A 26373-nucleotide genomic window follows, 5' to 3' on the forward strand; every position below is an offset into this window, starting at 1 on the left:
GAGTCTTTTTTGAATGATTTATAAAAATGAAAACAACACTTTCTTTAACAAATTTCTTGCTTTTTTTCTGTTTATACTTTGGTAAATATATTTTAGTATGTATAAATATGTTTTAGAATGTTTTAATTGCTTTGGAATTTATAAATAAACTATCATTATGATAATAGTTTCTTAACTTCTGTATTAGAATTTGTTTGTTCTTTTATTTACACGACTGGCGTGCTATAAATTTGAGCGCTTTCACATTGTTATCTCACTGTGTCAACAGGACCGACGCGGACAAAAGCTATCTGCTGAGTCCAAATATTTGTCTTTCGGTACGATATTTTATCATCTTTCTTCATAGTATTCAAACATAATTTTGATAAATGACCAAAAGAGGGACGAAAGATACCAGAGGGAGAGTGAAACTCATAGATTGAAAATAAACTGACAACGTCATGGCTAAATACAAAGACAAACAGACAAATAATAGTTCAGAAGACACAACAAGTTGTCTCATTGGCAATCATTACACATCTTCTTTTTTTATATAGAAAACTAAAGACCAAACTATCAAATAAAAAACTTGGTCTGGTTTTGTTTTTTTGCAGAAAGGATTCGAGGCATTACAACCTGAATTGGGATTCCTAACGTCATACGGATCGGGATTGTCCTTTTATGATATTGCTGACATTACAGACGCATATACATGTGCAGGTGAAAGTCTATCTTATATTTCAAGCGGAAACATTTTTGTTGATCTTTTGATTACACAACTGAATAACCCATAATACAGTCAATACTAACATCTCATATATCCCAGTGAATTTGAAATAAACGATGCTATTGAAACTAAAAGGATTGCGTCATACCTTGACCTTTTCCTCAATATTGACACAGACTTCATACTAAGATGTTATCAAACGGGACGATTTCAACTTTCCAATTATCAATTTCTCATTTCTCAGCGATAACATACCCTCTGTACCATAGAATGATGATTGCAGATCTCAGTTGATGAGCCATGCTCGTTCATCTTACACAATTGATTTTAACATTGTAAATCAGAATAAAATTTATCATAAAACATTTTTTTTTTTTTATCTTCAATCTGTTTAAATTGTCTCAAAATCTTCTTTTTTATTTGTTATAAATACGAACAAGGGTATTTAAGTGAAATAACTCTTTTTAACAAAAGATTTCGGGATAATTTGACTCATTTGTCTCTATTATATAGTTTTCAAAATAAATGACAAGAGTGAAAAAGAATTTCAGAACTTTTCTTCTAACTTTCAAGATAAAAGACAAAAACAATATTCCACTGGAAGTTATGTCGGCCATGCTTGCTGGAAGGCAGTGTTATCGGGCACATATGTTAAGCTTGATACCTCAATAATGATAGTGGTCAAGTTTCGATAAATTTTAGAATATAATGGTTAGTAAAAGTTATACGACGGACGACAGAGGGCGGACACCAAGCGATGAAATATCACTTGTCTCTTTTCATTCCGACAAACGAACACTAGATGACACATATTTGCTAATTGTAAAGACATTTAAGTAAAATGCATTTGCATTATGTCGAATTTAAATACCAATACATTGATTTGTCATTCACAATTTAGTTCGTGGAAACCTATTTCATCAATTGTTTTTTGCTTTTTATTTTTAGAAAAATGCGTGAATCCTCCTGAATGCAAGAATGGTGGTTTTTTAAACTCTGGTTGTAAATGTCATTGTCCTTACGGTCTGACTGGCGACAACTGCGATTCAGTTATCAACAGCGGAGGTAAATGTTATTTGAGGAAATTGTGTACAAATGTGACGATCAACCCCTTTATTAATGTTTTAAACAGTCTAAGATTAACTAAATATTTTATTTTGAATTTTTGAGAAACAATCAAATTAAAGTTTTTGATTAAAAAAGTATGTAAACGTTATCTGAAACACTACATGTAATACATACCCGACATTTCATGAAAATTTAACAAGCTTAAAAATATGAACCTGTAGTAAAACAGAACTCCCTACTGTTGTATAATTTACTACAAAGAAAGCTCATTGATTCGTAATGTTTTACTGGTAACAGAAATCACACAAATTGTATCGGATGAATCTATAACTTTATAACATTATATTATATTATAAAGAGAGTGAGGAGAGATAAATCAAATACAATTTATATGTAACCTAAAATATTTCTATTGTTTAAATTTAATTAGTCAGAGATTCTTTTTGTATATTGCTATTTTTTTCTTCTTATATATTCTGTATTTACCCCTTGATACCATTGTCAGGTGGTAGCGTAATGGGGTGTGTAATATCCTGACTATTAAAGAACAAATAAAAGATAAAAAAAAAAACTTTTTCATTAAACAAGGTATACGAAATATTTTAGCGGTTATTATTTTGGCGTATGAAAACTTTTATTAATACCTTTACATGTACACTTTAAATTTGGCGGAATTTATTTTGGCGATTTTCTTCTATCCGCGAAAATAAGCGAAAATTTACACCCCGCGAAAATAACCCGCTATACGGTACTTGTTCTGGTTAATTCTGTTATGTCTTTGTTGCTGTTTGTCTACTAATGGCTACCTAAAATCAAGAACAACGCCATATATCGTTTCAAGTTACAAGTTTAGCTAGCTATAAAACCAAGTTTAATCCACCATTTTCTACATACGAAAATGCCTGTAACAAGTAAGGAATATGACAGTTGTAATCCATTTGTTTGATGTGTTTGGGCTTTTGATTTTGCCATTTGATTACGAACTTAAATATGATTTTTTGTTATTTTGCTTTTTTTCTAGCATGATATATCGCTCACAACGCATACAATATACCCTGAGCTTGGGAATGAAGAACAATGCTGCGTAGAAATAAAATAACATTTGAGGAAACAAAAGTCGGTCATGTTGCAATGTAAATTGAACTAAACAAATAAATTGTTGTCAATTACGTAGTGAAATGACATAACTTCATTTTAAATTTCAGTTTGTGGTGGAATCATCGACATTACCCCCGGTGAAAAGGAAGTTATAAGTTCACCAAATTTTCCAAATAATTATGGCGTTGGTATGGAGTGTGTGTGGCTTTTGAGGGTATGTCAATAAGAAATATTACTTTGATGTAGTAGAATAGTATCTCTCAACATATAATATCATTCCACTTTGATAAAATTGAAAACAGATATTGCTGAACGATTTTGCAAATATTTCCGAAATTATATTTGTATACATTCTATTTGTTTTGCAATCAAAACACTATAAAATGTTAGCTTCTCGTTTTTTTGAATATTCAACTTTTAGTCCGTCACGTTTTTCTTTTATGTATGTAACAAATTGTTTGTTATGGGATACTTTAGCGGTATCTACTTTTGTTCTTTTAGAGAAACTCACACATGTTTGTGTAATCTATATGATGTGTCTATTCTTAGAAAAGAAAAACAGAGATATGTCTGTGTTCCTTCTTGTATAAAATGTGTTCAGCTTAATGTCCTACGGACCTTTGTCTATCTTCATCAGGTATCCCTGGCCATAAGGTCTTATTTTTATACCCCCGCTTTAAAAAAGGGGTACACTGTTTTACCTCTGTCTTTCGTCAGTCCGTCAGTCAGTCCGTTCGTCCCATGAATATTGTTCGACGCATTTTGCTCAGGAACTACAATACAAGGATTTCTGAAATTTGGTTTCAGGCTTTATCTAAGTCTGCAATACCGTGTGATGCGTTTTCAGATTGATCACTTGACAACTTTCTGTTTACCGAACACTTGTATGATTTAACACATGATAGCCAAGTTAAAAATTTTCGTCACATTTTTCTCAGAAACTACATAACAAGGATTTCTGAAATTTGGTTTCAGGATTTATCTAAGTCAGCTATACCATGTGATGCATTTTCAGATTGATCACTTGACAACTTCCTGTTTACCGAACACTTGTATGATTTTACACATGATAGCCAAGTTGAAAATTTTCGCCACATTTTTCTCTGGAACTTCAATACAAGGATTTCTGAAATTTGGTTTCAGGATTTATATGAGTCAGCTATACCGTGTGATGCATTTTCAGATTCATCACTCGACAACTTCCTGTTTACCGAACACTTGCATATTTTTACACTATTAATATTATCCACTTGCGGCGGGGATATCATCAGTGAGCAGTAGCTCGCAGTTTCACTTGTTTAAACATCATGAATTGTTCGTGATGTTTTTTTTACGTATGGAGATATTTTCGTTTCTTTGAATTTCTAATATTTTGTATGCCACACTCTTCTTTCAATCCTGAATTTCTAATTTTCCTTACTTGATCCTCCCCTCTAGTCATCTAGGTTTGAAGCGTAAATGTTTATGAATAAATTAACTTTTTCTGACTACCATCGTTTTTGTAAAATCACATAGGCACCATCTAGTTTTCATGTACGACTGGATGCTGACGTATTTCATCTTCCATATGACGCAGAAGATGACAGATGTTATCATTGGTTAGAAGTAAGATACAATCTACCTGGACAGACTGGAATAAGGTACGTAAGTCAAAATCAGATTTAAATTTATATAGTTAGAACACGATTTTTTTACATTTGAATCCTGCATTGTGACAAAGAAACAGTTAAATTTCCGTAAGAAAATAATGAAGATAGAAACAAAATTTTATTTGGTTTACCTAATTATACAGTTTGTTCTTGTTGTTAAACTATTTTAAAATATATTAAGTGAGAAAATAGTGTCACTGATGATTTTATAAAATCATGTTCAACTTGAGCAACAAACACTTAAACGAAAAAGAAAATGGAGTACTGATACTAAGGAAAATAAAAATACTTAAAACGTCAAAACAAAATGAAAAAAAGCATAAAAAGTTAATAACAGTCCACAAAATGATCGACATAGAAAACTTAAAATTGAGTGAAATGAAAATAAATCATCAGACGGTTTGCTAAAAAATGATACACAATAAAGTAATTATCTGCTCATAAGTGTATACGACATGTAGTTCTAAGGTAACTATTATCGGGTAGGCTTTGAATAAAAAAAAATATAAGAAAACGAGAAATTAAGCGTTCGAGCGCGTTAAAACTAAAAAAATAAAAAAAATTCGTGCGGCCGACAAATTTATTTGTTTTACCTTCATCTTGAACGGTAATATATAACACTAGAAAAGGGTGTACATATACGTTGAAACGTTAAGAAAGATTGACCAAAAGTAGAGCAAATTACATAAAGGTCAATTATTAGGAGTCGGACCCTTAATTTATCGAATAGCAATAAAATTATTAGATATATGAATATCATTATCATGTAACCTATAATGTATTGATTCTGATTTCTATATTGTGTTTTGACAGAGTTTGTGGTGATTCAAGTGGTGATTCGTGGGTAACGTCCGCATGGGGTGAAAAGAATCTCATGTTGCTTATATTCGACAGCGAATTTGGAAAGCTACATTCCCCAGAGAAAGGATTTTCCCTTCAAGCCACAACAACTAAGGATGGTAGAATACGTTTTACTTCTGATTAAGCATAATGTGAGGGAAAATGAAAATGAAACCTAATAACACAAAGAAAAAAGACATCTATAGATGCGATATTGTCTTCTTTAAATTTACATGTCATATAAATGTTAATAATATTTTCGGTTAAAAGAACTGATGCTATTATTTGTACTCTACAATATATTGAATACAGACTCTGGTTGTTATCTGCTCTTTAGTCGGGATGTTGTCTCTTTAAAGTATTCCCCATTTCAGTTCCCAATTTTACTTTGGAATATTTTAGTTATTTTTTACACATTAGTTAGATGCTTTACGATTTATGGTATTGCTTATTCATTTTAAAATCTGTAACTTATTTCTGGTTACAAATTTCTATCAATATTTGTTGTTCTAATCGTTCTTTTATGAAGTTTTGGCTAGCTTGAATCGTGCAATATAGGGTCAATCAGTGTTATAAGTGTCCGTATAATATTGGTTACATAGTCGAGCTTCCCCCTTTAACCCCATATGGGATTTACTGACCCTGTATATATCATGTTAGGTCACTAGCACACTATGTAACGAATTTATCTTACCGACTATCTTTATTTGTTGAATTTAGACTAAAATTGTCTTATTTGCTATCATAACACATCTTCTTATTTCTGTATTAAAGTGTTCAATTTCAGAACCTTCTTCAATTGGTCTGCACTAAAAAAACTTATGTAAACGATAAATATCTGTTGTCAAAAACCTGGATATAACATCATTCAACAGAACTTTCAATACTTCTAAACAATTAAACAGTGTCTTAGTCGTAAATCCACTACTAACCGTGTATTGAAATAAGCCCCGCCTCCCTACTAACCTAATATGGAATATACACGGTCACCACGAGGTCGCTTTTAACCAATCATATTCCTAGAAATGTATAGGAAGTAAGATAAAGGCATGTACATGCGAACTTTGGTTTCCGTTCTCTAGCTATAGTTTGCATCTACCAAAGGTTATGAAACTTGTAAACAATGCTTATTACCACAAAACACAGATCGAGTTATGCCCTTTATAACGTTATATGGGAGTGTCATCACCTGCAATACATAGAAAACTTAAAACTAACAAAACCAATTTAATAAAAAAATACGAATATTTAGCAACATTGTGTTTGACCTAATTGTATTCATGAATAAACAAATCATGTTGAGTAAAGTCCCTTATACTCATGACGAACATTGCCATATCGTTCAAGCGATCTCTCATGCTTTGACATGCCCTGTTGGTGACAGTTGTACAGATAATTCCTTTATACTCAAAACCACGAGGAGCTGTGTTTTTACATCCTTTTTCATGAACTTAATAAATAATAAATTCAAATATAAATAAATTAAAAGACATTTTTTTTTGTATTACGTTGATTAGTTATTGAGATTTGAACATCGATAAACTACTTGTATAATGTGAGGCATAAGTATTGCAACATCTACTATCATTTCATATTTTTTTTATTGTGTTATAAACTTAACATGGAGTATACTTTTTACAGGATGCATTCCAGATCCATGCATATATGGAGTTTGTAAGGACTGTGAAAATCAGGCATATCGTTGTGAATGTGATCCAGGATTTGAAGGACAGAAATGTGATCAAGTCAAAGGTATTTATAGTCATAAGAAACGAGTGACCGGTGAAAAATAATGTTCTTCCAATTCTTGAACCAATGTATACAAACATCATAAACTTAGTCTTCTGTACAAGAATTTATCATTTTTTTCGTGTAAATTTCGTATAATCCTCAAATTTATTTTCAATCGGACAGTGGTGTTATGAAAATATGACAGATAATTAAAGTTCGTGTTTTGAAGCTTAAGTTTAACGATTGTCACCTGTTTGTCAACAATCGACAAAAAAATCACGTGTTTAACCGGTTAATTCAGATAATAGTTTATTTTAAGGACATCCATGCGTATTATGATCACCAGATTTCTTTGAGATGGGTCACACTGAGGTCACTTTGCATACGGAAAATATGTCGGGGGAATTGCTTGAAGCAATTAAAATATAGTACACTTCTTCTAAATATGTATAAATTTGAGAATTTTCTAAGGGTTATCTTTCCTTTATTCAAGGTTGTTTTTAAATAACCTAATACAAGATTGAAACACAATTTGCGTTAAGAATAATTCACAAAGAATTAAAGAATATTTTAATAACAATTATGAAATAAATTGAGCAGAGAAGTGTAAGCCATCTTCAAAGAATTGAAATTAAACATTCAATTATTTTACAGCTTCAGAAACGTTGGAATGCACATTTGAAAAAAGTAGCAAATGTTTTCTGAAGAATGTGAAAAACGACCAGTTTGACTGGATTATCTATGCCGTAAGTCGATTATATATAGTTTGAGTTCAATTAAGGCTCTACTCTAATTGACGCTTAAGTCATAACAACATGGCTATTTGTTTGTTGAAAGTCCCTAGGAAGACAAAGTATCTTGTTCTTGTTCTACTTAAAAGGCCAGTAGTGGTGCCCAAGACAAGTTTATGTTATGTGATAATAATGTCTGTTTTGAAACGATAATTTTTAAACGAGTCATAGACATTAGATTGCATGATCAAAATTTACAAACGCCATATTTAGATTAGTATATGTTTATCATATTTACTTAAGGTTTGTATGTCAAATCACTACAGAAATTCTTTAGTAATTGAATAACCATGAGATAAAATATGTAAAAAAGGGAATCATGTTTATTCATAAAAACGTTTAAAAGAGTTCTTGATTAATAAGAAAATAAAATGTATTATAGAAAATCATCGTAATCGTAATTGATTTGCATGAATGAGAAACTTACTGCTGGTGGAGTTTCTATTCCCCGAGTGTATCACTAGCTCAGTATCATTGATATGGACAAATTATAAATAAAGTCTTTACAAAACTTTGAATATTGGAAATACAAGGGCTTTTCTTCATAAGGAATACATTACCATAGCTGTATTCGGAAAACCTTTAGGGATTTTTCTTATCCTAAATGCTCTTCAACTTCGTATTTGTTTTGGCCTTTATTGTATTTTTTGTGAGCGTCGATGATGAGTGTCTTTTATAGCCAAAGGAGCGTCTGGCGCATATACAAGTACAAAACTTCAATCCTGGTATCTATGATGAGTTTATTTACATTGATAGACTTGTATCATACTAACTTTCTGATAATATCACTTATTTGATCAGCTGAAATTACCTTGAGTTTAAGTCCTAGAAATTATTCTCATATATATTATATATGTATTTGATTTATTGCAGGGCCCTACGGTTTCCGATCTGACTGGGCCAGAAAGTGCCGCTGAGGGATCTAATTACATGTATGCTGAATCATCATCACCAAGATTGCCCAATGATAAAGCTGTTTTACAGTCGGATATAACTTTAACAGGTTACATGTTTAAACATTTCGATATGGTGTCCACCTTTCTGTTTTGCAGTGTATGAATGCCCTTATAAAACGCTCAGACAGGGGATTAAAATAATCGAAAACACATGTACATGTGGATTTAGCTTTTCATAACAAATATGTTGTTTTATGTGCTATCTTCATTTACCTACATATCATAACGTCACGTAACCCGAAGATCTTTGTCAACATCGCAGTTGTTGTTTTGTCATATCACATGAAAGACAGAAACTTAAACTTGTTAAAGAAAAACATATTGATGGTTAAGTATGTGTTCACCCCTTTTTATAGTTCAAGCCAGAGTTCTCATTGTTGAAATATAATACAAAAACATCCTGAGTAGAGAAGCACATTTGCAGTAGAAAAGAATCATCCACTCATTGTTGACACAACGAGATATTCCCTAGACACGATCATTTGTCAATACTTTCATAGCTCCAAAATTTGGCCTTTTCGCTGGCAACACTGCAGTTCCCATCCATATTTAACATCGTTCAACGGAATTAATTATACAATAACATGGTGTTCTAAAGTGTGATATTCTGCCTTACAGGCTTACATGAAATCATAAGCACAAACTTCGTACTTATATATGTAGCAATCGATCGGTTTTTAGATTTTAATCAGTGTTATTTACCAAAAAGGTCACAGTGTACAAGCGGACAGTGACACAAAACGGAAGTTGCCGATCTGTCCGACGGCGATCGGCTCGTTGTTTTTCAAAAAAATATAGAATATCAACACAAAGTGTCCCATAATGGATTGTTCAGCAGCTCAAGGTAAGTGAATAACTACAATGATGTATTTTTGACCATTTAAAGCTTATTTTATGCTTTTAGCATCAACCGTCTTTTTAAAATAACTCCTGATCATGAAGAGGGGTCAAAATTTTGCGATTTTTCGAGTCATAAATCTTAACAAAACTCCGAAAATTCAAACATTTTCAAGATTTTTAATCGATACATAGTTGAATAATCATATTCCGCATACACACACAAAAGTTTGGTTCATTTTTTTTTTATTATATTGTCACAATTGAATCTTTTCTATTCAAAGTGTACTGTCCGCCTCGTTGCCACCGTATGTTTTCATACTGTCCGATTCGTTGGTCATATTCATGATCGATATCTTAAGCAAAAGTAAGATTGAAACATGCAATTTATCCACATTTAAACTTTATTCAACACAGATACTGTCTATGATTATATTTGGAAAATATTTATAGATTATATATTCAGCTTGGATCTCGTGTCAATTAAAGGGGGACATTGGTCACTCTTCCAGAACCTTTACTCATGTCTGCTGCTCGTATTCATCGTTTGCGGACCTTGTTGTTAGATTCTCTACCGATATAATATTCTAATAAATGCATGGTGAATTCAGTACACATGTTCCCTATGACATGATCTTTCTAATTTAATGCAAAATTAGAGTTTTGATCCAATTTTACGGCCTAATGAACATAGAAAACGATAGTGCGAGTGGGGCATCCGTGTACTATGGTCACATTCTTGTTTAAAAGTTATTTAAAACAACAGTAGATGATAGTGAGTGATGCAGCGCACTTAAGAACATCAATTAAATAATGTTTTGCTTATATTTTCAGATATACATATCGGTCATGAATGTGGATAAATTAAATGACACAGAAATGAACAACTATAGGTCACCGTACGGCCTTCAACAATGAGCAAAGCCCATACCGCATAGTCAGCTATAAAAGGCCTAGAAATAACTTTTGTTGCATGGTTGTATTTTTCATGAAAAGTTATTACCCCTATTTATGTTTTTAAGTGATAAAAATAACAATGTTCCACATGAATGTATGAATAAATATACCATAAAAATCACCTACGTGCCCCATTTTCCTAAAACAAACTAGAGAAACGTATATTAAATTTTCATGTGCATGCATTAACAATGCTTTTTATATGTAATAATCAGTAACATTTTATAAATGTTGATATTTCCTAGGAAATCGGTCATGAATGTGGATAAATTGCATGTTTCAATCTTACTTTTGCTTAAGATATCGATCATGAATATGACCAACGAATCGGACAGTATGAAAACATACGGTGGCAACGAGGCGGACAGTACACTTTGAATAGAAAAGATTCAATTGTGACAATATAATAAAAAAAAATGAACCAAACTTTTGTGTGTGTATGCGGAATATGATTATTCAACTATGTATCGATTAAAAATCTTGAAAATGTTTGAATTTTCGGTCTTTTGTTAAGATTTATGACTAGAAAAATCGCAAAATTTTGACCCCTCTTCATGATCAGGAGTTATTTTAAAAAGACGGTTGATGCTAAAAGCATAAAATAAGCTTTAAATGGTCAAAAATACATCATTGTAGTTATTCACTTACCTTGAGCTGCTGAACAATCCATTATGGGACACTTTGTGTTGATATTCTATATTTTTTTGAAAAACAACGAGCCGATTGCCGTCGGACAGATCAGCAACTTCCGTTTGGTGTCACTGTCCGCTTGTACACTGTGAAGGTAGATCATTGACTTGTGTAGAAAATTATGTTTTATCATTTTAAATGATTTATAATGTACCTTCTTTGACTGTTTTACAATACAATAACGATTGATCATTGAAATGAGGTCACTCGTCGTCTATAGCTCGTAGGACATCGTTCATTTTTGTGGTTATTTGTTCAGCCTGAATATCAAATTTTGAGTACGCTTTGTTTGGTAACGACTTTTGTTTTATCACGTGTGTTCCATTTTTATTTCTGTCATGACCTTCTTTCATAATGTGTTTCTGGTATTTGCTATTTGTACATGGAATTGCAAATGTAAAAACACTTGGATAGAATATTTGTCTTTGTAATGACTTTAGAGTCGTCGTATGACTCATGGTCATTGTCTAAAACAACTTACAAGTATGAATAGAATGTCGATAATGTTATCATATTGTTTCCACTGCAATGACATTATGTTGCATGTAAATCTATAGATTGAAAATGATATTTAAGACAAGTATATATTTTGTTTTACTTATATGCAATCTTCCGATGAAGGTGAATATCAATTAAATACATTTATGTCAAAATGCTTTTCTCATAGCGGAAGATCGTTGTTTAAAATTCTACTACAACATGTTTGGTGCTGGAATCGGATCTTTAACTGTCAAATCTGCCTCGAATGTCTTGTGGTCTAAAAGTGGTAACCAAGGACTCAGTTGGCTTGCTGCTGCGGTAAACATACCTCCAACGGCCAATTTACAGGTACTTACACTATTATTATAAGCACATTCGATCAAGAAATGATTGAAAATGATATACGACAACTATTTTTCCTCTTGATTTAAAATATGTAGTAAGAAGTGAAAAAAGAGGGGCGAAAAATATACCTAAGGGATAATCAAACTCGAAATCGAAAAAACAAACTGACAATATCATAGCAAAAAACGATAAAATAAAAAAAAATCCAGTATAAAAACTAAACTGAAGACTGAACAACACGAACCCCAACGAAAACTGGGGTGATTTCGGATGTTGAATGTTATCACTTTAATCTATACCACTTGTGTATTCCTATTACTTCGGACAATAAAATCGCGAGTGAATCGTCGTTTCTTCAATCATTATTCACTGGAGGTTTTGATTTTTTAACTTGCTTATAAACGTTCGAGTGATGTATTAATTCAAAAGTAATTTACAATCCTTGCCGACATTTTCGATTATTTTGAACATATTAAAAAAAAAATCAAAATTTTACATCTGATACAAATATATAGCTATGATATCTTGCACATAAATGATATATACTTATTTAAATCAATGGTTTAAACAAATCTTCTAAAAGACAACGGTTTTCCATGACATATTTTTGCAGTTTTATGAGTCTCGACTGTCTCATAATATCAATAGCGTTTTATACTGACTTCTATTAAAACCGTTTTTGTTTTCAGAAGAAAATGTGACAATTTGTTTTTATTTTCATTCTTTTCGTTTAAGATTATATTTGAAGCAACACGGGGAAGTAACTGGGAAGGTGATATTGCTATCGATGACGTCAAATTGATTCCTGGGATATGTGGTAAATCTTATTCTTCATTATGAAAGAATTTCAAAACTCTGTTTAATGAATAATCATATGAACACTTTTCATAAATAAGATGCACAATGTCGTTTTATTTGAGTAAAATACAAATTATTTCTGGACTGGAAAGCTAGTTAATGACTCTTCTTGTTCTTTGAATGTATTTATACCGTTCAAAAAGTGCTTTGTGGTAAACTATTTATTTTTCTCAAATAATGACTTTTAAAAAAGAAAAAAAAATCGAATTCTTTGAAACAATTTCGTTTATATACAGTAATTTGAAATATCATAATAATGTGCGTAATGTGAGTAACCTTTCAGTTTTTCAAATCTTTTAAGTTCATTATTTTTTTTGTTCAGCTAAAAATTTATGTCGCTAAAAGTTATTTTTCATGAAAAATTAGATAAACCGCCAAAAGCCAATTGTGTACGGCATAGGGAAAACGGTAGTATTACATTTTCCTAGCAGTAGGTTGGCCTTTTGTGTACCCAAGACAGGGTGTAGGAAGTCAATTTAAGAGCACTGTGGTTAGATGTAAGGGTACAATATTTTTTTTTTTTATCTATTAATAACTGCAGTGTGTATATTTACAATCTAAATTATAAAATCTATTGAAATATTTTCTAGAGAGTTATTCGAAAAGGCTTCCAAAATTCATAAATTTGGTGTAAAATGACGGTGGGCATGGATAACATAAACCAGCTCCGTAGGAAACTGGTCATGATACTATTTGGCTTCAATTTTTAAAATAGGATAATAAGTACTAACACCACACATAATTGTTTTATCCAGGTTTTTATTATAAAAAGTGGTAAATTTAGAAAATGTAAGTATTGTCGCTTATGGCAGAATAAATAGTACCGTTTTCCCTATAGAACCAGTCTACGATCGACAAAGGGAAGTAATACTTTTTTAAAGTGTGTAACAACATAATCAATTCGGTAATTGCAAAAGGACTATTCTTAATCAATTTTACTTACAGTGGAGATCACTTCTAACCTCTCATTAGAACTGTCAGAATAATCTGTCATAGAACTGTTCTAACCTGTCCTAGAACAGTTCTAGCTAGAACAGTTCTACCCTAGAACTGTTCTAGGTAGAACTGTCAGGATCAGTTCTAGGTAGAACTGTCAGGATCAGTTCTAGGGTAGAACTGTCTAAAACTGTTCTAGGTAGAACTGTCCAAATCAGTTCTAACCGTAGAACTGTCAGCAGAACTGACTAAATCAGTCAGGACTGTAGAACAGTTCTAAATGACGTCACTGCAGTAAGGGCACTTTAGAATTTAGAAGAAATAAATCACTTCCAATTACTTTGCTATATAATAGCAGATTTTCTATATTTTTTACTGATCAAACGTTACATGTACAAATATCGAAGTAAATAGAAGGTTATCCTTCACATCGGAGAAACATTTTTATAAGATTGCAAAGGAAACATCATTGTTTACGTTTCTTCGTTCCCCGTTTTTAACAGTCTCTTCATAAAACTGCATTTAATTCATGGAAGTTTACTCTTAAATTACCTTGTTTGCCTTGGATTTACATTCATGATTTAAGATTACGTTTTGCAAATGTTCAAACGAAAATTGTACAGTGGATGAATTATGGGATATTTTAATGAATTAAGTGTTGTTAAACGAAAAAAAAACTATGTAGGCTTCCGATTCCTGTGATGTAGGCTACATTTGCATTATCTCGTAGATAATCTGGGTGTCTGGAAGTTGGAACGTCAGAAAAATATACTCAATGTGAACATGAATGAAAAATTTGCCACTGGACTTAAGCCTACAAACAAAACCAATCATTTTCCTCCTTCAAATTATTCCAAGAAGAAAACTTCTCATACATGTACTTTTCATTTTAAAATAAAGTATATGAATCAGTCATGTGAGTGTTGGATGATGCCGTTAAATAGTTTTGTTTAAAAAAAAACATCTGGAACTACAATGAACTATACTGACTTAAAAAGTCACTTTTGTGACGATTCATTATTAATAATTTAATTTTGGATGTAACGGGTCTTCTGATTGGCTGACATTATTTTGTTATCAGCCCATAGAAAAAAGTTAGTCATGTGACCGTATCTCCATCAACGTTTTTTCATGGTTTGCCAACGTTTAAATTGGAATTTAGAATTAAATTATAAGAAATGTCTGTCAATTCGAAATAACATAAACAAATGTGGTGCTTGCACACTGTTAAAAGACCTGCTACTCACGTTATTCAGTGTGCACCAATTTTTTTATGTTATTTCTTCATCGATTTTGAAATTTGGTATTGTCTTTATCATGCAATATCTGTCCTGACATAGAAATATTATTGGTTTACAATGAGGCCATACATGTATATATTTTAATACATGATAAAATACAAATGTATATATATTTTTAGTTTTGGTTGATGCGGTCAAATAATGTTGTTATTAAAACAACTCGGTCTGATACATGTATATCGAAACTAATAAAATTTGTTAGCAATTCAATATTTTGAATATATAAAGAGGACATGCTGTCATTTGAATTATACAATCCATCGTGATTGGTTGTTGTCTGCTCTTTGGTCGGGTTGTTGTCACTTTGACACCTTTCACCATTTCCTTTCTCTATTTTATAAGTGATTTACTATGCAGCTATATAATTATCTATATATTAAGATTTACATAATAAAGTGTAAATATGGTCAGTTTTGGTTGATGCAGTCAAAAGATTTTATTACACAACTCAGTCTGAAGTATGAAAACTACTGATATTTGTTTACGATTCAATACTTTGAATAAAAAGAGGACATGCTGGCACTATAAATTCATGCGAACAAAATTTTTAGGTCATTGTTTTCCAATATTGCTGTAACTTGTATGTTACAGTCCCTCTTGACCTAAAATTATAACTGAATTACTGTGCAGCTATATAGATTTGCAAAAAGAAAGAGCAAATAAGGTCGGTTTTAGATAAAAAAAGAAGATGTGGTATGATTGCCAATTAGACAACTATCCACAAAAGACCAAAATGACACAAACATTAACAATTATAGGTCCTGTACGGCCTTCAACAATGAGCAGAACCCATACCGTATAGTCAGCTTAGATTGATGCGGTCAAAAGATTTTATAACCTGACTCAGTCTGAAGTATGAAAATAACTGATATTTGTTTACGATTCAATACTTTGAATAAAAAGAGGACATGCTGGCACTATAAATTTATGTGAACAAAATTTTGAGGTCATTGTTTTCCAATATTGCTGTAACTTGTATATTACAGTCCCTCTTGACCTAAAATTATAACTGAATTAATGTGCAGCTATATAGATTTGCAGAAAGAAAGAGCAAATAAGGTCGGTTTTAGACAAAAAAGAAGATGTGGTATGATTGCCAATTAGACAACTATCCACAAAAGACCAAAATGACACAAACATTAACAATTATAGGTCACCGTACAGCCTTCAACAATGAGCAGAGCCCATACCGTATAGTCAGCTTAGATTGATGCGGTCAAAAGATTTTATAACCCTACTCAGTCTGAAGTATGAAAACTACTGAATATTTGTTTACGATTCAATACTTTGAATAAAAAGAGGACATGCTGGCACTATAAATTTATGTGAACAAAATTTTGAGGTCATTGTTTTCCAATATAGCTGTAACTTGTATATTACAGTCCCTCTTGACCTAAAATTATAACTGAATTACTGTGCAGCTATATAGATTTGCAGGAAAAAAAAGCAGATAAGGTCAGTTTAGATTGATGCAGTCAAAAGATTTTATTACACGACTCAGTCTGAAGTATGAAAATTACTGATATTTGTTTACGATTCAATACTTTGAATAAAAAGAGGACATGCTGGCACTATAAATTTATGTGAACAAAATTTTGAGGTCATTGTTTTCCAATATTGCTGTAACTTGTATATTACAGTCCCTCTTGACCTAAAATTATAACTGAATTAATGTGCAGCTATATAGATTTGCAGAAAGAAAGAGCAAATAAGGTCGGTTTTAGACAAAAAAGAAGATGTGGTATGATTGCCAATTAGACAACTATCCACAAAAGACCAAAATGACACAAACATTAACAATTATAGGTCACCGTACAGCCTTCAACAATGAGCAGAGCCCATACCGTATAGTCAGCTTAGATTGATGCGGTCAAAAGATTTTATAACCCTACTCAGTCTGAAGTATGAAAACTACTGAATATTTGTTTACGATTCAATACTTTGAATAAAAAGAGGACATGCTGGCACTATAAATTTATGTGAACAAAATTTTGAGGTCATTGTTTTCCAATATAGCTGTAACTTGTATATTACAGTCCCTCTTGACCTAAAATTATAACTGAATTACTGTGCAGCTATATAGATTTGCAGGAAAAAAATGCAGATAAGGTCAGTTTAGATTGATGCGGTCAAAAGATTTTATTACACGACTCAGTCTGAAGTATGAAAACTACTGATATTTGTTTTTGATTCAATACTTTGAATAAAAAGAGGACATGCTGGCACTTTAAATTCATGCGAACAAAATTTTGAAGTCATTGTTTTCCAATATTGCTGTAACTTGTATATTACAGTCCCTCTTGACCTAAAATTATAACTGAATTACTGTGCAGCTACATAGATTTGCAGAAAGAAAGAGCAAATAAGCTCAGTTTAGATTGATGTGGTCAAAAGATTTTTGTATTTTTTGGTCCATCCCAGGTATGAAAACTACTCGTAAACAGATATCACATTTGTTTAAGATTCAATATTTTAAATTAAAAGAGGACATGCTAGTATTATAAATTGAGTGCAAATAAAATTTTGAAATCATTAAGGTTTTCCAATATGATTGGTATCCTTGCCTAAAAATAAACTGGATTCCTGCAGTGTGCAGCTAAATGTATATAGATTTATATGATGAAATCAAATATGGTCAGTTTAAGTTTATAGTGGATCAATGGCAGATCTAGAGGGGGACACCTTTTTTGGAGGATCAAGGCATTTGAATGAGGACATATAGTTGGACCCCCCTTTTTTTCCTGGATTGGGACCCCCCACCTACCCACCTACTTTTAAAACTGCTGGATCCGCCGGAACAACGTATTACATTATAAAGGTGACTGGTCAGATAATGTTGTTATGTAAAACAAGCCTTCCTTACTCCCAGAATGTACGTCAATTGAAATAATAATGCCCCCCCCTTCCCATATTAACGGCCTAATTTATGTTCAAAAAATGAAAGAAAAACAAATAAATTATGTAATACATCAACAGAAGAAAATCACTGAATAACAGGCTCCTGACTTGGAACAGTCACATATACATGCAGAATATGGCGAGGTTAAACATGTTCTCTTGCCGACGAAAAATTTGAAATAAAACCGGCAAAATAGCAAAACTCTTTATAATAATAATCGTTTTTTTTTGTCGAAGCCTTTATATTTAGTCAAAGATTTCTTAAAAATTATAAATCAATTCTAGCCGTAGAATTTATAAATCAATTTTAGCAGTAGGATTTATAAAGGCATGCCATTTATAAATCAATTCTAGCCGTAGAATTTGTAATCAATTCTAACCGCAGAACTGTTCTAGAAGTAGAACTGACCAAAGATTTGGTTTGGTCAGTTCTAGGAAGAACTGTCAGGATCAGTTCTAGGGTAGAACTGTCAGGATCAGTTCTAGGTAGAACTGTCCAAATCAGTTCTAGCTAGAACTGACCAAGTCAGTTCTAGCTAGAACAGTTCTAACCTAGAACTGACTAAAAGGTGTCAGGCTGACAGTTCTACGTACTGTCCTAGAACAGTTCTCCTGACTGATTCTGACAGATTTAATGAGAGGTTAGAACTGATCTCCACTGTATTTTCAGATATTCCTGTGAAGTCGGATTGTCTTTTATCTGCCACTGGACAAGATTACATTGGAACACTAAGTAAAACAAAATACGGGAAAACATGTCAACGTTGGGATTCCAGTTCTCCACACTCACATACTTATCATACATATGACAATGACGAAAACTACTGTCGAAATACTCGAGGCGATGAACCTTTGCCATGGTGTTATACCACAGATCCCAACGATCGATGGGACTTTTGCGAAATTCCACACTGTCGTAAGCATACACTTATTTACCTCAGTCGTATTTGGCACAACGTTTTGAAAGTTTAGTTCCCTCATTGCTCTCCAACTTTATACTTGTTTGGCTTTCTAACCATTATCATCGTAGCGTCACTAATGAGTCTTATGTAGACAAAACCCGCGTCTGACGTATCAAATTATTATTGGCGTATCTGTTTCATATACATACTGTGTAAAAGTGTTTCGGGATATATTTAGTTTATGAAATATACTAGAACACACCCGCGAAATCGCGGGCATTTAGAGCGTATTTGAAAGGATATAAAGTGTTGTAGGAAGATTTTGTAAAAGATTTAATGTCTTGAGAATTTCAGGAAAAGTATCAAAAGTCATAGGTACTTGGGGACAGGAAAATGTTTTTTTTAAACCTCTTCCTTTAATTCCAAAATTCCCATTTTTTGTTTTCTATTAATTTCATTATGAACATACATTTAGTGTACATGTATTATGAACATTCCAGTCAGGAGCCTGTAATTCAGTGGTTCAGTGATATTTGTTTTTCGTTTATTTTTTGTACATAAATAAGGCTGTTAGTTTTCTCATTTGAATTGTTTTACATTGTCATTTCGGGGCCTTTTATATCAGACTATGCAGTATCGGCTTTTGCTTATTGATGAAGGCCGTAAAGTGACCTTTAAATATTAATTTCGGTGTCATTTTGGTCTCTTGTGGAGAGCTGTCTCATTGGCATTCATACCACATCTTCTTTTTTTTGGTAAAACATTTAGTGACTTGAGAATTTCAGAAAAGGTATAAAAGTTATTGGTAATTTGGGACAGGATAATTGTTTTTCTAGCCCGGCTCCTCCTTTTTCCACCAAAAAAATCCTTTTTTTTGTTTGTTTGTTCTCTATTAATTTTAATGACACATGAATACTTTTAGCGCTTATCTGCATATTATGAACATTCATTAAAGGGGGGTCGGGCAGAGGCGGATTTAGGGGGCCCGCCCCCGTTTTCTTAAAAATAATTGGTTGCTTAAATATAGGGAATCACTGAAGCATGACCGGAGCGGGTCCCTCTTATAGGCAGTCAACGGGCCCCTGTGTATGAAAATTTCTGGATCCGCCACTGCGGAGGGGCCCTGATCCCATTATCCCGAGCTTAAAAACATGAAATCCCGAGCTTCTGAATTTATTATACAACTTAAATATCTCGACATCCCGAAATTCGAAAAAAGAAATCCCGGATCCCGAAATGGTCAATCCCGAAATTTCGATCTTAAAAACACCCGTTCCAGACGTCCCGAAAGTGTATTTTCTTTTTACATGCAGTCAATTCTCAGTTTAATTATTGATCCACATCAGCCATTGATATATTATTCAGACCCTCTCTATTAAACCCTGTGACTGTCGTGGAAAGTAAACTTGAAAATGATATCAGACAGAAAAAACACTTTATTCGTAGTATATGCATTTGTTTCAAAGTAAAAAGAAAAACGCAAACCGGAAGTCTAATCTGACTTAAATTTCGTCCAATGACTGATATAAGACACTGACTTAAATTTCGTCCAATGACGGATATAAGACAGAAAATACACTGTATTCGTAGTATTAATGTATGTTCAAAGTATAGAGAAAAACGCAAACCGGAAGTCTAATCTGACTTAAAATTTCGCCCAATGACGGAAACATATCCGGACGTCTTTTTTCTCGTTTGTTCACCCAAAATAACTAAATCTGAATAATCATATGAATGGATGACAAATGCAATTATGCACTGTACCCCTAGGACACAGAGGCATGATGATTGATTTATTGTGGAAAGAAGAGAAGCGACACCCAAAATTAGGTCTTCTCGTTTAATAGTATAGATTTGCACCTAATTGAGACAGGTTTTTATCATGTTTAAGATTTTAGGTTTTGTTAACTCAAGTGCATCTTTTACTTTGGTAATTCAAAAATATTATGTCAAACAATTGTTAGCTCCATCCTTAAATGTTTTATAGATTAAATGCACTGAAATACATATTGAAAGTACATTCATCTACATGTGCATTCGGAAGTGTAAGGTGTTGTTGTTAATAAAACATAAGTATAGTAACTGTAACATTGTATTATTATTGTTGTTTTCATCGGTTTTTGCCAATTATTTCTTTTTAATATCAAAACTAAAATAATAATTTATTGGTATAAAACTTGGAAACCATATGTCTAGAATACTATATTATATATGGACATTACACAAGGTTATTACTATCGATTACTGTGTATGCCATCTGTACTCTAATAAAGCCTTTGTATGTGTTCTGATTGACTTATTATTAATGGAAAACATGATTGACTTTCTTATGCAGTTGGCTTTGAACTAACTTTAAAACATTCCGAGTACTCTGAGTTCGACACTGTCTAATTTTTTTGACGTTTTGCAATATCTTTTTTGGATGCTGTATAGTGACTACTTGTTAAATCAACATTCTGCGGTCTCTAATATAGTTGTCTAATCAGCATCATTTTAAACCTTCGTATTTATATTTCTGTTTACATATTTATATATTTTTCACATATCAATATTATACATTTAGGCTAAAAGTGGTCGTATTGGATATTAGAAAATGATATTGGTTCTGATATTGGGTTTAGTTTTCATTGTTAAATTGTTAACATAGAATTATTGGGATTCCCGAAACAAAACTCTTCTTAGTGAATTTGGCTGTTCTTTGATGTTCCTTTTACAGTTTTTGTCATAAAGGTCTACTAAGTATGTAATAGTTAATTCATCGTTGGATTTCTATTTGTTAGGATCGAACTTTCTTTAAGGTGGTACCGAACACTACAGGGAAATAACTTTGTAAAAATCAGCTAAACGTTTCAACAACGTTCTTTTATATAGGAAATATTAAGCTTCTCAATGATCAATTTTTTATGCTTATTTAATACTAAGGCTTTTCTACCTCAGGAATAGATTACATCAGCTGTATTTGGCAAAACTTTTAGGAATTTTAGGTCCTCAATGCACTTCAACTTTGTACGTTATTTGGCCTTTTAAACATTTTTTGATTGGAGAGTAACTGTAAGTAAGTCTTTTGTAGACGAAATGCGCGTCTGGCGTAAATATAAAGTTTCAATCCTAGTATATATGATGAGTTTATTAGTGATTGTCAAGCTGCTATATAACCAACGATTTTTTTTAATAAAGTGGTTGGTTCAAATATTTTGAATTTTTTGTATTTTTGTCAAAGAGTCATAGTAAAAATTTTGTAAAAATTAAATGAAAATTAAATGAGACAAATTAATATTAGTCAAGGTGATATGTACCATTTTAATAGGGTTATTCCAGGAAAGCTGTATCACGTTGTATTTAAAGTGTAATTATTTTGAAATATTTGAAGAGAAGAGTTGTGTTGTAGGTTTGGTACGCAATATATATACTACGGAGTCTAAAAACAATTCTCAACATTCATTAACAATAAAATAATACATTTCTCATCAAAAGAAACACACTTCTCATAAGAATTTAACAGCTGGTTTTCTTATAACAAACATGCATATCATTGTATGATTTTTTTTCTTCATTGAATTAGATATACAAGAATGTGTCCGGTCTATAAATGGTTACGATTACTTGGGAAGTAAAGCAACAACAACACAGGGGAAAACTTGCAAAAATAATGGGGTTTGTATAGGTAGTGGAAGCAGTTCTTCACCATGGTGCTACGTGGACGACTCTATCGTAAACTGGGATACGTGTGATATAGCTAAGTGCAGTAAGTAAAGAGTTTTTCTGACACTTTCGACATATTGATGATCAATATGTATCTCCTTTGATATAAAGACAACGTGTTTCTTATGCGACAATGTATTTAAGAAAAATGTATGTTCTGAAGCTATTTTACCTATAATGCAAATATGAATTCTCGAACCATATAAATATTTGTCTACCATGCAGATAATATATTTAACTAATGCAAATAGAATTAACAGAAAAGCAATATACTGAAAACAAGTCATAAACAACGTAAACATTGAAAATAGGTATAAGAATCGAAGATGTGGTATGAGTGACAATGAGACAACTATAATACCTCAGAGTCACAATTTGTAAAAGTAGACCATTATAAGTCAAAATACGGTCTTCAACATGGAGTTTTGGCTCACACCTAACAGCAAGCTATAAAAGGCCCCGAAAAAAGACTAATGTAAAACAATTAAAAAAAGCTGGCTATAGGGAAAAAATCAAATTATAAAATAGATTTAACGAGTGACCGAACAACACGTCAATTGAATGATATGCGTGACGTATGAGTTTGTTTTCAAAATTATTCGCTCACGAGTTATATATATTTCTGCGCTTAAATTATTGAATTTTCTTACATTGACATTTTAATTGATTGTAAATAAAAATTGAAAGAAATTTTCTATGCATTCTTAATTTGTTTTGATGCAACGTCCTCGACAACATCTTCACAACAACTCTTTTTTGTCTTTCGTTAGAGAAATCATATTTTCGGCTGAATGTTACATAAACTTTGAAATTATCTGGGTTTTTTTTATTGTTTAAGGGAAATTACAGTATTTCACGCAACCAATTGCAAACAAAGAGACAAGTGAACCGACATAAAGGTTAATGCAGATACCAATAGCTAACTTTAAAACTAAACTTTGAACAAACGAACTCCATTAGAAAAAACCCAATAATATCAGTTTATTGAAAAGATGAAGACAAGTTACCCAAATATATTTCATTTTAGAAGAATGAGATAAAAAAAAAATAGAATGGAAATTAGTTATGTTTCAAAAACAAAGAGCACAAACAAGCCAGCAAGCCAGCCAGTCGTCAACACTGCGAGAACATCCAAACTTCAAAACATATAAATTCACTTAAATTTGGAAAAAAACACCATACAATAGAAATAAGAAGATGCGGTATGAGATTCTTTGAGACATCTCTCCATGCTAGTCACAATGTGTAAAAAGTACACAATTATAGACCAGAGTCAACCGACTAGAACAGATGAGGAAACGCCAAATATATTTTTCAGTTGTTTGTTTTGCTTTAAGAAAACATGTTTGTAATTAGAAGTTAGGTACTTGATTGAACTAAATGACAAACAATCATTTTTATTAAATTATAATCATTACAGCTGATACGCCAAAAGAGTGCTTGCAAACTGGAAAGGGAACGGACTATTTTGGAAGTATGGCAAAGACAAAGACTGGTTCTGAATGTCAACGTTGGGACAGCCAACAACCACATGACCATGATTACTGGTACCTTGAGGACCAGGAAAACTTTTGCCGGAACCCAGATGGTTCCTCAAGTCCTTGGTGCTTATCGACAGACCCGGATGTTAAAAAAGAATACTGTGACATTCCTTTTTGTGGTTAGGCTATAATTATTATCATTTACTACAAATGTTTCACTGATAGGAATAAAAGTCCTTCATGTACAATCAGTGTATGTAATTTGAATTATAGTGTACATTTAAAGTAAGAGATTAGCGCTATAAAAACAGATTTAATCCACCATTTGCTACAATTGAAAATGTCTGTACTAAGTCCGGAATATGGCAGTTGTTGTCCATTCGTTTTTAATGTGTTTTGACATTTGAATTTTGCCATGGTTAGGGACTTTCCGATTTTATTTTCTTTCTAAATAGTTCAGTATTTTTCTGATTTAACTTTTTAGAGTAAGTGAATGTTGTCCTAATTCTTTTTATATACGGAATTTTTTAACGACCTTGAATTACTTCATTCGTTTTATGATTAATGTAATGCTTTTTATACTTTTCAGATTATAAAGGATGTTCAACAAACCCTTGTGTACATGGGGGAACCTGTCAGGATACATTAAACGGTGACTTTACATGTCAGTGTCCAAATGAATATGAAGGTGATCGGTGTGAAGTGAAAGGTACGATAACAATTTTCAAATAATACATTGCCTGAACTTGGAGTTGCAACCTTACTGCATGTGAAACATATTATGATAATTACAGTCACATGAAACCGATATAAAAAATAAATTCATTAGGTTCGCTCATGGCAAAAAGTTATTTTAAACAAAATTTATAATATAAACACATGGCAGATATTTTATAACGAAAATGTATTATTCAACTCACGGTTACGAAATTGTTTTTTTTTTCATTCTTCTTATATAACTGTTGTATTGTGAATTGTGCTGTTATCAGTTTTTTAGTTCAGCTGGCCCAAAGGGCCAAGTGAGCTTTTCTCATCACTTGGCGACCGTCCTCCGTCGTTGTCGTCCGTCGTCGTTAATTTTTCGAAAATCTTCTCTAAAAATACTGGACCAAATCAAATCAAACTTGACCACAATCATCATTGGGGTATATAGTTTAAAAAATGTGAAGGGTGACCCGGCCGACGACCCAAGATGGCCTTCATGGCAAAAAAACTTGAGGGGTAAAAAGTAGATTTTTGCTTAATACTCTGAAACCAAAGTATTAAGAGCAAATCTGACACGAGTTAAAATTCTTTATCAGGTAAAGATCTATCTGCCCTGAAATTTTCAGATAAATCGGATAACCAGTTGTTGGGTTGCTGCCCCTGAATTGGTAATTTTAAGGAAATTTTTCTACTTTTGGTTATTTTCTTGAATATTATTATAGATAGAGAGAAACTTTCACAGCAATAGTGGTCAGCAAGGTAAGATCTACAAATAAGTCAACTTGACCAAAATGGTCAGTTGACCCCTTAAGGAGTTATTGCCCTTTATAGTCAATTTTCACAAAATATTTTCCTTTGTTACTAATATGCCAAGTTCATTATAGATAGAGATAATTGTAAGTAGCAAGACCGTTCAGTAAAGTAAGAACGTCAAACACATCACCATCACCAAAACACAATTTTGTCATGAATTCATATGTGTCCTTTGTTTAATATGCACAAAGACCAAGGTGAGCGACACAGGTTCTTTAGAGCCTCTAGTATAAGTTATCAATGAAATGTATGTTTTTTTAGACAAATTTGTATGCCCCTGCAACTAAAATTTTGGGGGCATATTGTTTTACCCCTGTCCGGCCGTCCATCGATCCCATAACGGGTATATTAATATTCCGCATTACTCCTCTTACTGTTTGATTCCTAGAAATTTTTCATCTTGCTGTCTGTTTGTACAGGTTATTAAAGGTGTGTATGCGGTCAAGGTTTTGATTTAAAATAATATTTGCTCTTATGGGAGATAGTTTCACTTTGTCATTTTGGAGAATATACTTGCAAAAGAGGCGTATAGCATTTCCGGATAACTTCCACTTCAGTTTAAATGATACGAATTTTTTACTTTGCTGGCTGATTGTACATATGTTGAGAAAGTGCACGTGGTCAGGATT

At 32.3% G+C, this 26373-nt stretch overlaps 1 protein-coding gene across 1 annotated transcript in view; it reads left to right on the forward strand.

Annotated features, from left to right (window-relative positions):
- Window positions 1-26373, forward strand: part of LOC134716539 (apolipoprotein(a)-like) — an 83663-nt gene that overhangs the window by 31733 nt on the left and 25557 nt on the right. Inside the window, exons 10-23 of the mRNA XM_063579548.1 lie at window positions 594-699; window positions 1655-1771; window positions 2980-3086; window positions 4388-4512; window positions 5335-5480; window positions 7003-7113; window positions 7747-7838; window positions 8757-8886; window positions 11991-12151; window positions 12884-12965; window positions 18812-19057; window positions 22606-22788; window positions 24166-24405; window positions 24816-24935. Of these exons, the coding sequence (XP_063435618.1) occupies window positions 594-699; window positions 1655-1771; window positions 2980-3086; window positions 4388-4512; window positions 5335-5480; window positions 7003-7113; window positions 7747-7838; window positions 8757-8886; window positions 11991-12151; window positions 12884-12965; window positions 18812-19057; window positions 22606-22788; window positions 24166-24405; window positions 24816-24935 (1966 nt within the window). The remainder of the gene's footprint in view (window positions 1-593; window positions 700-1654; window positions 1772-2979; window positions 3087-4387; window positions 4513-5334; window positions 5481-7002; window positions 7114-7746; window positions 7839-8756; window positions 8887-11990; window positions 12152-12883; window positions 12966-18811; window positions 19058-22605; window positions 22789-24165; window positions 24406-24815; window positions 24936-26373) is intronic.

Source organism: Mytilus trossulus, chromosome 4, assembly GCF_036588685.1.
Source record: "Mytilus trossulus isolate FHL-02 chromosome 4, PNRI_Mtr1.1.1.hap1, whole genome shotgun sequence".
In the NCBI taxonomy this organism is placed as follows: domain Eukaryota; kingdom Metazoa; phylum Mollusca; class Bivalvia; order Mytilida; family Mytilidae; genus Mytilus; species Mytilus trossulus.